At 54.6% G+C, this 12336-nt stretch overlaps 4 protein-coding genes across 4 annotated transcripts; 3 read left to right on the top strand and 1 right to left on the bottom strand.

Annotated features, from left to right (window-relative positions):
- Nucleotides 1-653: 653 nt before the first annotated feature.
- J4E78_002592 (uncharacterized protein) lies at nt 654-2055 on the bottom strand (the record flags this gene model as incomplete). Its single annotated transcript, XM_049363238.1, has 4 exons — nt 654-1002; nt 1052-1685; nt 1733-1975; nt 2025-2055. 4 exons carry the CDS (start codon nt 2053-2055, stop codon nt 654-656), a joined length of 1257 nt encoding a protein of 418 aa, XP_049225830.1.
- A 741-nt stretch (nt 2056-2796) lies between these two features.
- Nucleotides 2797-6165, top strand: J4E78_002591 (uncharacterized protein; the record flags this gene model as incomplete). The annotated part of the gene is made up of 4 exons (XM_049363237.1): nt 2797-3873; nt 3923-4364; nt 4418-5808; nt 5866-6165. 4 exons carry the CDS (start codon nt 2797-2799, stop codon nt 6163-6165), a joined length of 3210 nt encoding a protein of 1069 aa, XP_049225829.1.
- Nucleotides 6166-8530: 2365 nt separating this feature from the next.
- On the top strand, nt 8531-9338 carry J4E78_002590 (uncharacterized protein; the record flags this gene model as incomplete). Its single annotated transcript, XM_049363236.1, has 3 exons — nt 8531-8648; nt 8712-9095; nt 9148-9338. The coding sequence occupies 3 exons, from the start codon at nt 8531-8533 to the stop codon at nt 9336-9338; spliced, it is 693 nt and encodes a 230-aa protein (XP_049225828.1).
- Nucleotides 9339-10158: 820 nt separating this feature from the next.
- J4E78_002589 (uncharacterized protein) lies at nt 10159-11200 on the top strand (the record flags this gene model as incomplete). Its single annotated transcript, XM_049363235.1, has 3 exons — nt 10159-10279; nt 10334-10929; nt 11000-11200. The coding sequence occupies 3 exons, from the start codon at nt 10159-10161 to the stop codon at nt 11198-11200; spliced, it is 918 nt and encodes a 305-aa protein (XP_049225827.1).
- Between the last annotated feature and the right edge of the window lie 1136 nt (nt 11201-12336).

Below are 12336 nucleotides of genomic sequence, written 5' to 3'. Positions count from 1 at the left end.
CCGGTGAAATGCGCGCCCCATACTACGGGGCTTCCCTGCGTGTGCACTGTTCATTCGATGACGGCACAAACTTCCGATCGCGACTCGATGCACTAGCACGATTGACGTCATGTTCCTGCATCGGAACAAATGTGACGCTTGCTTCTTTCTGCTTGCCCTTGGGACTCTCGGCGTGTGCTTTTTCTCCTTTTTCCGGCTCGGCTCCTGGGCCTGAGCTAGAGGGTTAGTCGGGCGGTTGCAGGTTCCGTGGTGCTGCTAGCACGGTTGTGATGGGCCAGGCTTTATCGCAACGTCGCGGTGTTTTTGGCTGGGTGCGCTGCACAGCTGTGGGTGGCCCCGGGGGAAAGAGCTCAGGCTCGTTCCGGATAGGTGCCGTGGAGATCCTGTAGATCCCCAACTTAGAACTGGGAATGTTGTGGTGTTGATGTTTTGTTTGGGATGGAAACGTTACTGTTGGTGTTTAAGATTGGATGCGCACTTGTGAAGTTGGTGTCGTGAGATACGGCGCTCAAATTCGATAGTTTCAAGTTTGGTGTGGTCCTGAGGCGTGACAACTGAACACAAATAACGGCATGAGTAAGCGTGCGCGTGAAGATGAGACCTGATCCTATGCATAATATTCGTACTGTAGATTTACATGCTATACAAACGCTCTATGAGGTGACTTCGAGATCTCTGCCTTCTCTCGTCCGATGACTCTCGTGGTTGGCCACCTCGTCCAGTTTGTTGGCCATCTCATTGGCATCCTCTAAGCCCGTGTCTATCGGTCCCGCTGCTTCGTCGACTTGCTCCAGGGGGACATTCGTACCCATCCGTCCTACAGATCTGCGTTCGGGTTTCACGCTTTCTGCGCTCTTGGCATCCACATCTGTGCTGGCTAATGTTAAGCCTTGTGCTGGGCGGTAGGTGATGCGGCCTTCAGCGGCGGCCGCAAGCCGTTGCTTTTGGCCGGTTTCTCCGGCACGACCCAAGACGCCAGCGATGACTTGTATGCACCGTAGACTGTGGTGTGTTAGCCTGAAACAGTAGCTGCTGGTGGAAAACGTCTTACCTGTCGTCGTTGGCAGGGATAGGGTAGGTAACCCAGGTGGGGTCCGCGTTGGTGTCGATGACGCCGATGGTGGGAATGTTGTTCAGCGCACACTCGTGCAGCAGAACGTAGTTCTCGAGAGGATTCATGCAGACGACCAGGTCGGGCCGGAGGACGGATCGGTCGAAGAGCTGCTCTTCGAAGCCAGGAACCTCCTCGTCGAACTCATTCACGACCTTGGTCTTGCACCTGCCGAGAATTTGCTGGCCGTTGGTGATGCTTCCTGGAATCCAGCGCTCGAATAGGTGGTATCCTTTGGCTAGTTCGGCAGCGCGTGCTACTGCCCTATCCTGCCCGTCGCGGGTGCCCACGAACAAGATCATGCCTCCCCGCCGCGCAACTTCCTGCACGACCTTGGCGGACCGCCGCAAGTGGGCTGCAGTGACTTCGAGCGAGATGATGTGGACGCCTTGCCGTATGCCGTGGATGTAGCGTGCGTTTGCGGGGTTCCATAGGGAAGTGACATGGCCTTGGTGGGCCTCGGAGGCGAGGAGCAGTTCGAGGGTCACGTCGGCGGGCGATGGGGGGTGGTTCAGGAGGGAGTGCGGTTGGTAGTGCGGCTCGATCTGGGTTCCCAGGTGTCCCATCTGCTTGGCTACGGATCGTCAGCAGGGTGGAGTCAGGATGGGGCGGCGGTCGTACACTGCTGCTTGTACATGTAGTACTGCTCAGCGACATCGTTGGAGGCGGACTCGGAAGTGCCATGGGTCTCGGGGTCGACGGAGGGGATGGGCTGCTGGAGGTGGGTGTTGAGCTGGGCCTCTATCGACTGGATCTGCTTGAGACTGTTGTCGGTAGCGGCCTCGATCGACTCGGTCTCGGTGGAGAGAAATCGCTGCAGCGGGCGGAGCGGCTGGCGGGAGTGTCGTGCGAGCGCCCGGGGGGCTGTTGATGGTGTTAGTATGTGCAGTCATGTCCAATTGAGTTCTCCTACCACTGCGCGCTGCGATGCTCCTCAGTATCATTTTGCCGTCGCGTGCAGTCGGCGCTGTCGCTCCAAAAACTCTCGAGCCGGGGCAGCGCCAAGCACCCGCCAAGCTAGCCGCATTGGGCCGGCCTGCAGGCCACGGCCATCCTCCAGTGTCAGACCGATAACCAGCCTCAGGCGATTGCCGTCATTGTCAGATCATGTGTGCCAGTCAGGACCGCAGCGAGGGGGGCTGCGTGCATCGGTCCCACCGGTAGGGCAGAGCATGGCAAAGTGCAAAATACCATAGCTGGTCCCTGCTTGCAGAGTCGCTCGCCTCTTGCTTATCCCATGCCGCTCCGCCTGTGCTCAGAGTGCTTGTGCCGGGCTGCCCCCAATAATTGCTCGCGTGAAGCCACTGACATGCTTCCGTCATCTTCTGCAGCTATCCCGCACGCGGCCTTTTGGCTTGGCACCTAGCGCATTCCACTGACGCTACACATGCTCGCTCTTCGCATCCCAACCTCACCCGCCCAATCTGCCCCAGACGACTCCCCGTCCTGCCTGCTGCACTGCACCTGCGGCCGAGGAGCCCCCCATCTGTCGCCGCCCCCGGATGTCGCTTGTCAGACGCTGCACGCCCCGCCGCCGCGACTCCTCCATCACCAGCGAGACAAGCGATAGCGCACCACCGCCGTGCCCTCGGGCGCCGCCCACACCCGTGGATGCCTACAACCCCGTGCCGGACGACACTGCCTGCTCCTGCCGCTCTTGAGCCCGTAGCGCCCTAGCCGCCACCATGAATGGCTACCCGTATCCCACCCGGCCCTTCAACCCGGCCGCCAATGGGAACATGATGATGAATATGAATGGGGACGGCATGAACGGCTTCAACATGGTCGAGGGCCAGTCGCTGGACTCCATCGTCGCGCAGAACGACAAGGACAACCGCCGCCGGAGTATGCCCGTCTACGCTAGAGGGCCCCAACAACAGCAGCAGCAACAACAACAAATGAATCTGGGCAGCCCCGACACGCGCAGGCTGAGCATGATGAATTTCGGTGACCCCAATGGCGGAGACATGGACGATTTTCAATTCGACATGTCAACCGCTGCCATGGACAACATGATGCGCAACAACACCGCCTTTCCGCGCACCACGGCCGACATCCAGAATGACCAAATGCCGGCTGCCGACCTCAATATCAACACACAGTTCCAAGGCCAGGCCTCTCCCTTTCCGACCATGGGCGGTCCTGGCTCTGCCTACGCCTCGCCCATGCACCAGAAGAACTCTCTCGACCTGGACATGGGATCGTATCAGAACGGCATGAACATGCCCCTGGACATGGACGACTCGATGAGCATGACGCCCATGGACATGAACATGTTTCCAGGCAGCCAATTCAATACGCCCATGCTGGACTCGCCCATCCAGCAGGACTTTGTAGGACCCGTGCCCGCTGCTCCCCAAGGAGACAACACTCCGTCAGGGCAGACCCAAGACCAGTTCAAACGTCCGTCCCTAAACAATACACCAGAAGTCAAGTCAGGCAGATCCAGCTTCCTCAGCCGGTCGACCAGCCAGGACCAGTCCAGCATGCGGTCCCACTCCCGGCCCCAGAGTGAACACCATTCCTCCAACAGTGTCCCGACGCGCATGACCCTGGCCTCACTGCAGAACCAACAACCTGTCGCACAGGACCCTGCTCAAGATTTGTCTAAAGAGGTCATGAACAAGCAACTCGCAGACTTCAAGATTCCGTGGCAGGCGCCCACCGGTGGGTTCCCGTCAACCAAAGCGAACAACCCCCACATGAAGACGCAGTTCAAAAATGCGTACTCTTCGACCGGATTTGACATGCTCGGAGTACTGGTACGTATCGACACAGTGTACCGAGATTGACATACTGACATGCCAATAGATGCGCGTAGCTACTCGACCTGACCCCCAGATCGACATCGGCTCCGTTGATCTTTCGTGCGCTTTCGTCGTTTGCGATGCTGAGCTGGACGACATTCCCATTGTTTACTGCTCTGAGAACTTCGAACGACTGACCGGCTACACGAGACATATGATCCTCGGGCGGAATTGCCGTTTCTTACAAGCACCTGACGGCAAGGTAGAATCGGGTATCAAGCGCAACTACGTTGACGACGATTCGGTCTACTATCTCAAGAACATGATCGAGAGTCGTGCCGAAGCGCAGATCAGCTTGATCAATTACCGAAGAGGCGGCCAGCCGTTCATGAACCTGCTCACCATGATCCCTATTGCTTGGGAGCCTGGCGGCAAGATGAAATTCTTCGTTGGTTTCCAGGTCGATCTAGTCGAGCAGCCTGGAGCCATGACGAACAAGAACTCAGGTGGGCTTCCGCATCTAACACAACACCTCGTGTGTGAGCTGATCATGTTATAGACGGTTCGTACCGAGTCAACTACCAACGCGGAATGTCGATACCCAGTTACGTTTTCAGCGACCACCACAAGCCACAAGCAGCCGAGCAAGGCCAAACCATCTCCAAAGATGAGGTTTCCAACGTGCTCGCTGCATACAGCGGTAGCGGTGACTCAGAGATGACCAGACGTATCTGGGATAAGGTCCTGCTTGAGAACAGCGATGACGTCGTCCATGTCTTGTCGCTGAAGGGACTCTTCTTATACCTGTCACCGGCCAGCAACAGGATACTAGAGTACGACCCAAGTGAGCTAGTCGGGACTGCCCTGTCTTCTGTCTGCCATCCTAGCGACATCGTCCCGGTTACACGAGAGTTGAAGGAAACCACAAACGGCGCATCGGTCAATGTCGTCTTTAGGATACGGCGAAAGAAGAGCGGCTACATGTGGTTCGAAGGTCACGGTTCCCTTCACACGGAGCAAGGCAAAGGCCGGAAATGCATCATCCTTGTGGGTCGCGAGCGCCCAGTCTATACTCTAAGCAAGGCCATCGTACGCGAATCTGGAGGCGTTGGTGACAACGAACTTTGGACCAAGATGTCTACGTCAGGCATGTTCTTGTACGTCTCGTCCAACGTACGCCAGTTACTCGACAAGCAACCCGAGGAGCTTGTGGGCACAAGCATACAATCTCTTATGCGCCAAGAGTCCAAGATCCAGTTTGGCCGTATCCTTGAACTTGCCAGAGGTGGCAGGAAAGGTGAAGTCAAGCACGAGATGATCAACAAGCGTGGTCAGGTCCTCCAAGCTTTCACAACCATCTACCCCGGAGACGCAATCGAGGGCCAGAAACCCACCTTTGTGGTTGGTCAAACGCGACTCCTCAAGTATTCGCGGAACAGCAATGCTGGCCGCCCGTCAATGTACACGAACACCAAGCATGAACGCGACTCTCACAACTCTGTACACACACAGATGTCAGGGGCAGCATCCCCCGCCGCAGGATCTTTGACCGGTCACACCGGGTCAAATACGCCAAACACATCAAACACGAATCCTCTCTTCATCACCACCGAGGAATCACCTGCGACGTTTGCTGGCCACAACGGTCTACAGCTTGGACACCAGGATCAAAGTCTTGCTTCAGACGATAACGTGTTCGACGAACTGAAGACAACGCGAAGCACAAGCTGGCAATACGAGCTACGACAAATGGAAAAGCGAAACCGATACCTGGCCGAAGAGGTCCAGAGCTTATTGGCAGCCAAAAAGAAGAGGAAGCGCAGAAAGGGCGCAGGTCAGATGCAGAAGGACTGCGCGAATTGCCATACAAGAACAACACCCGAATGGCGGCGAGGTCCATCGGGTAACCGCGACTTGTGCAACTCGTGCGGACTGCGGTGGGCTAAACAGGTAAGTTGATCTTCTCACATCCAGGGCTCAGGACCAAACTAACAGAGACACTCACAGCAAGGACGAGTGTCACCTAGAACGTCGTCTGCGGCCAGTGACAAGAGCAAAAAGAGCGCCTCGCCACGCCACTTTCCTACAAGCCACTCGAGTCATCAGACCATCCTTCCTCATACGAAGACGGAGAGCGGACAGCAATCTACTCTCCCTTCGCCAATGGCTACTTCCACTAAACGTTCGCCGCAACAAGGTAGCATCAGCGAGTCGCATGCTGCAAAGGCGCCACGTACAGAAGTTGCTACTTCACAGGGCTTCATTCCCCCACCGTCGATCGACGAAGTGACGGAGCCGGAATCATAAGCACGACAGATTTGAACGTCCTCTTCTTACTTCTTCTTCGCGGTTTCTCTCTCCTGTTTCGTGTCATTCTCCGCTTTGGTCAAACGATACCCCATTACTTATATTCACTTTAACGAACTTCACATTCGCTTGCTCGAAGCGAGCTTCTCATGGGGGAGTTTTTAGACTCACATCCTTTTTCTTTCTATATCCGTTTGATGTTTTACGACTTGGGTCAACAACGTGGGGAAGGTTTGGCGTGTGGTCGAGCTATTCGACTGCGGGTTTTACAAATTGGAGGCTGAGAGATGAGGCGCAATATGCATGTACATGTCTTGGGCACACTTCATCAGGTGTCTTCTTATTCTGTTGTATATATCAACGACATTTGGCAACGGTGCGGGATGGCTTATCAGGATCGCGTGGGGCGCACGCGTACGGACGGTATCACTCATCAATCAATCAATCATATATGTCACATCAGATCAGATCATGTCAAGATGAATAGTGGATCACGACTGCGATGACCTGGCTGGAGCGTCATGGCGAACCCCAACGTTGCCCTTGACCCATTAATTCTTCTGCATCTCTCCCCCGCCTGCACATCCCGTCGATTCGCTTGTTTGCTCGCTCGCCTACGATTCGAGTCGAAGCGAAGTGACGCGACGCGACGATCCATCCACGCCGCAATTGTGGCGTCGAGTGGCCTCACTTGTCATACGTCAAGTCAGATCATAACACCGACCGCTAACTAGTATAAGAAGGCCCTTTTGCCCATATCTAGTGCGTACTCCTAGCATGTTTGCACGGCTGTCTGTTTGTACGAGGCGCACCGCAACTGCGCGGCTTCCAAGGTTGGCAGCGAACGCGAAGTACGATCACACAACGGGCATCCCAAGTCCAACCTACGACGCTGACGTCGGCCTTGTCCTCGCTTGGAGTCTGACAACCTGCGACAGGCGCGTGGGACATTGACAAGGCCGGGGAGGGTGTGTTGGATGTAGCCCTAGAATGCGCGTGATGTGGCGCTAGAACGCTGCATGTGTTCCACGGAAGCAGGAAGAGGAACACAACCGAACAGGGGGTTGGCAGGAAGGAAGCTGGGCAGCATGCAGGTTCCCGGACAGTTAGCCCCGGCATCACTGGGTTTAGTTCCAAGTCTCTTGGATACATGGCAGATTACGTTCCATGGATAGCATCTAGATTTGGGGGGCCTAGGGAAAACGCCATGCCGAGTAACTCGTTGGGTATTCTCTGAGCCTAACCTAGATCTTGTGAGGAGTCGTTGGGTTGGGTATTGCGAGAACGGTAGTTGGAGGTGGGAAAACTTCGTGTGCCTCGGCATCGAGAACCGTGGCCATGAGCTCCAATGACGAAAGCTGAAAGTTCAACATGGCAAATAAACTTTGGTCCATCGCACGTTGTTACCCACATGGCTTGGGCTCTGGCAGACTGCCTCCCTCGTTCCCCCCTCCCCAAGCCCGCTCCAGCCTCCCAATCAAACAAGTGGGGCCGTCTTCCGGGCTTGATCCTTTGGATCCTGCGATCCCCTGCGGCCTGAGCGTTCTGGCAGCGCCTTATCTGGGCTCTGATGTCTGTGGGTTTTCCTTGGTGCGTGCCATGACATGTCGAAGCGGCGCGCGCGATGCAAGGGTACAAGGGTCTGTGGCCCTCTTTCGCACCGAAACTTTGCGCGCGCAGCAGAGCCGATGGGGGACATGGTCCCCGGATACTTGCACGCAAAAGAGGTAACGGGCTGGGCTTTTGGAAGCGATCTTCATCCTTCATTTCTTTTTTTCACTTAGTCCTAGGCTGGGTTGAGCTTCATGCCTGATTCATTTCTAACGCTGTGCGGCTTTGGATAGTACTAGGGACCGTTCCGTTCTGCTGGGGGCACTGTTCGCTTCATTAATTTGTTGGTTGGCTTTCCGGTATTACACATACGAGAGGAACGCCTGCGTTGCGCTGCCTCTGCCTCTTTGTACTTTTGCATTTCCTGGTTCTTCGTTTGTCTGGACCGCTGCGACGATAACGCGAACTTGCGAAGCCTGCGCGCGATATCTTTTCTTGTTTCTATTGTCGTGGGTTTACTTTTGGTCGGACCTCAGCCAAAGTCGTGACCTATTCCGACGACACATTCCGAACGCGAATTGCAGGACCATACGTATCTGCGCGGGAACTTGAAAGGATTGCGTTTGCGTGGAACCACGGGACACGAGAAAAGGGAGTGCTTGGTTCGGAAGGACGGTTTGCGACAAGCGCACCCACGAGAGTTGACGACTCGAAACGGATCCGGTTACGACACGAATACCGCCTGAACGGGAGCGCATACACGTCACAGGAATTACAATCGCAGACACAGAATCAAGCGCAAGAGGAGGACACAATGGACGAGAACAACAGAATCACGATTACAGTGTGCGGTGATGGTGGATGCGGAAAGAGTTCGATTACGCTGCGGCTTGTGAGAAGCCAATGGACCTCTGAGTACGACCCAACAATAGGTACATCCCCCTGCGCGCGAACTCATCCCAAATTGTAGCCTCACACGACTAACACCCCTCCAGAAGACTCATACTCCGTAACCCGAACCGTCGATGGCGTCCCCTACTACCTCATGCTCACGGACACGGCTGGCCAAGAAGAATACCGCGGTCTTTGGGCCGCCTCGAACCTGCAATCCGATGCCTTCCTCCTCGTCTACGACATAACATCTGCCAACTCGCTCGACGCACTCGACTACTTCATGGAGATGATAGAAATGGAGACGGAGAACCGGTTAGACAACGGCAAGATACCGCCCATCAAGTGCGTGGTAGGCAACAAGTGCGATTTACAGGGCCAGAGACAGGTAGAAGCCAAGACGGGCCTCGAGTGGGCGAGGCGGAGAAAGTGCGGCTTCATGGAGACGAGTGCGAGGGAGATGGTCAACATTGAGGAGACTTTTGCGCGTAAGTTCTGCACCACAGATGACGGCTGAGACATGGCTAACAAGATGGACAGTACTCGTACGTCGTGTAGTAGAAGCGCGGAGACTCACTGCCGGAGACGGCCCTGCGAACCGAACTGCCGCCCTTCCTCTTCAATCGCATCCGAACCGCGACCCGAACTCTTCGGCGGCGTATCTAGATAATGAGAAGGATGATGAGGACATGCCCAAAAAGAGTTGGTGGAGGAGGCTGAAGTGCTGGTAGTCGCATCTTTCATGTTACTACGCATTGCACATTAGTCTCCAGGCATTCACCAATAGCCTGGGGACTTGTCGTTCGTTTACGGGCTCGCTGAGATGTGGCATGGGACATGAAGCACGACCTGCTTGTTTTCTACACACTTTGCTTTCCCGTTTATTTCCTTGACTTGTATATATGCGTCGATGTTACGGGCGCAAAGCATTTGTATACGCATGGCATGGATATGTCGATTAGCGGGAATGGGGAAACCACGGGATATACCGGGCGGCTGTCTGATTCTTGTTCATTTTCTACAGCGTCTCACATCTTGCGTCTGTATATTTCCTTGCATCACTGTCGATTTCATACTGTAAAGAATTCACATCAAGTTTTGAATCAGAATCCATACAAGCTGGCGCACGTTCCAGATAGACTGTAAGCTTTTCGTGGTACGCTTCACATGTTATATCAGAAGGCCCAATAACATGTATCAGTCAGCAGTGATTGCGATCTGTACCTATAGGATGTAGTGCGAACGATGACCGCTTTGAGGCTAACCACCCCGTCGGCTATCCAAGGCATCGCTAGCGCGTCTGTGCACGAGCACGCCATTGGCCTGTAAAGCCCTTGGACAACTTCGAAAACCCTCGCAATAGCATCGAAGTCTTAATACCAACAAAAAGTTACAGGGACATCCTGCACCTCTCGATACTCAGGCAAGGAGCGCAAACAGTGCGTTCAAGGCCGGTGACGTCGTAACTACCCCTCCAAAGGGTCCGTGTTGGCGGAGATAAGAGAGCAGCGAGCAAGAAGAGATATTGGCAACAGAGAGAGCAGGAGCAAGATGTCGAAACCCCATATCGAGGAAGAGCTCCCAGTTCAGGATGGTCTTTCTCGAACACTCAAAGATCTCTTCGCGGGTGCAGTGGGAGGAGTTGCGCAAGTCTTAATAGGGCAGCCTTTTGGTAAAACCTCTACGAATTGCGTGTGAGACATACGCTGACTTCGCACTTCGACAGACATTGTCAAAGTGAGATTACAAACAACATCACAATACTCTGGTGCCCTGGACGCAGCGACCAAGATCTATCAAAACGAAGGAGCCCTCGCCTTCTACAAGGGCACACTGACACCACTCATCGGAATCGGAGCTTGTGTATCAATCCAATTCGGCGGCTTCCACTATGCGCGACGTGCCTTCGAAGCCAGTAACGAAGCCAAGACTGGAAAAGGTCAATTGTCATACTCGCAATACTATGCCGCCGGTGCATTCGCCGGTATCGCCAATACCGTTCTATCCAGCCCCATCGAGCACATCCGTATAAGACTGCAAACACAACCCCACGGTCCAAATCGTCTCTATGCCGGCCCGATCGACTGCGTGCGCAAACTCTCGGCACACCAAGGCGTACTTGGCGGTGTCTACCGTGGCACAGCTGTCACATTCATGCGCGAAGCACAAGCTTACGGCTGTTGGTTCACCGCCTTTGAGTACATGATGAACGCGGACGCTGCACGCAACGGAATTGACCGGAAGGAGATCTCTACTCTAAAGGTCGCGGCATATGGTGGACTTGCGGGTGAAGTGCTGTGGATCAGTTCATATCCCTTCGATGTACGTTCAAAATTCCCCATGTACGAAGTGCACGTGAGACATATACTGACCTCGTACACCCACCTTTTAGGTAATCAAGAGCAAGATGCAGAGTGATGCGTTTGGCAAGGATCAGAAGTACAAGAGTATGAGGGATTGCTTCGCGAAGACGTACAAGGGCGAGGGCTTGGGTGGCTTTTGGAGGGGTATTGGACCGACTTTGCTCAGGGCTATGCCAGTCTCGGCAGGCACATTTGCTACGGTCGAGGTCACGATGCGATTGATCAGCTAAGAAGCGCTCTTGGTTTCACGAACATCCCCAGATATTGCGGTGGTGGAGCCTGTACGATAAGCCCAGGTCCATAATTGATGGAAGACGCCGTTCAGATCTTTAGCCAATGTTTCAGGTGTGCATACGGAGAGTTTGCGATACGCACCATTGGGAGATCGGCCTATCTGTATGCGTGTGCGAAACTATCGACTTCGTAGTGTTCCCATAGTAGCTAGTACGCGTCGATAACAACACCGCCATTGCGTCTGAGCTTGGCTCGGCCTTAGTTCACAGATTATTGCGGTGCGGCCCTTGGGGAACAACAACGTCGTCGTATCGCTCAGCCAGCCTCTAAACGCCCTTCACATAGAGCTTACTCAGCCTCTGTCTGTAACGCGTTCCATCGTCATGCTGACTACATACAAGATAAATTACCCTGTAGTCTAGGCACGCAGCATCCTCTCGGATGCAATTTCGCTCCTTCTTGTGCATTACGTCGGGTACCGACGCACCCCTGTTCGAACGCAGCCGTGCCGCATCCCCCCAAGATTCATGCCACAGACTGCAAGCCACATGCTTTGAGCACAAATTCGAAGGAACCACTCATGAAATTGCACAACCAACTTGAGAAGGTACGGTCGGGGCCGACGGGCGTTGTTCCGCTATTGTGCCGCAGTCCCGCTGCGAACATGTGGATTGGTCCGTAGAACTAACGGGCAGCACCAAACTCTACCTCTTCTCACCCCAAGTCCTGTAACATGCGATGGGAAGTTCCTTGTACGAGAGATAGAGTTTACAGCGAGTTCCAGGAACCTGGCCATGGCCTCGTGGAATTTGCCGAAGAGCTTCCGGGTATGCAAGAACGACTCTTATGCGGCGCGGTTTGCATCCATCGCCCGTCACACGTCACGTCACGTAAGGAGATTGCCGCTTTTAGCTAGGGAAGCAACGCATTCGTAGTCACGGCGAAAATCACCGTTATATCGGTGCATATGTTATGATATGATGTCGCTCAATGTCCTTTTCGATCGTTTCGCTCGAATCGCTGCTTCCTCCTCTGCACCGTACCTTCGCTAGACCTTCCAACAACGTGGGCGCGAGAGACGCGCCCGAATCCTACGATACGCGACGACGGACGCGTCAAACGAACGCACAAA

This window comes from Alternaria triticimaculans (genome assembly GCF_023758025.1).
Source record: "Alternaria triticimaculans strain BMP 0046 chromosome Unknown scaffold_2, whole genome shotgun sequence".
Taxonomy (NCBI): domain Eukaryota; kingdom Fungi; phylum Ascomycota; class Dothideomycetes; order Pleosporales; family Pleosporaceae; genus Alternaria; species Alternaria triticimaculans.
The sequence above is the reverse complement of the archived record's forward strand: the minus strand, read 5'-3'. Positions and strand labels throughout refer to the sequence as shown.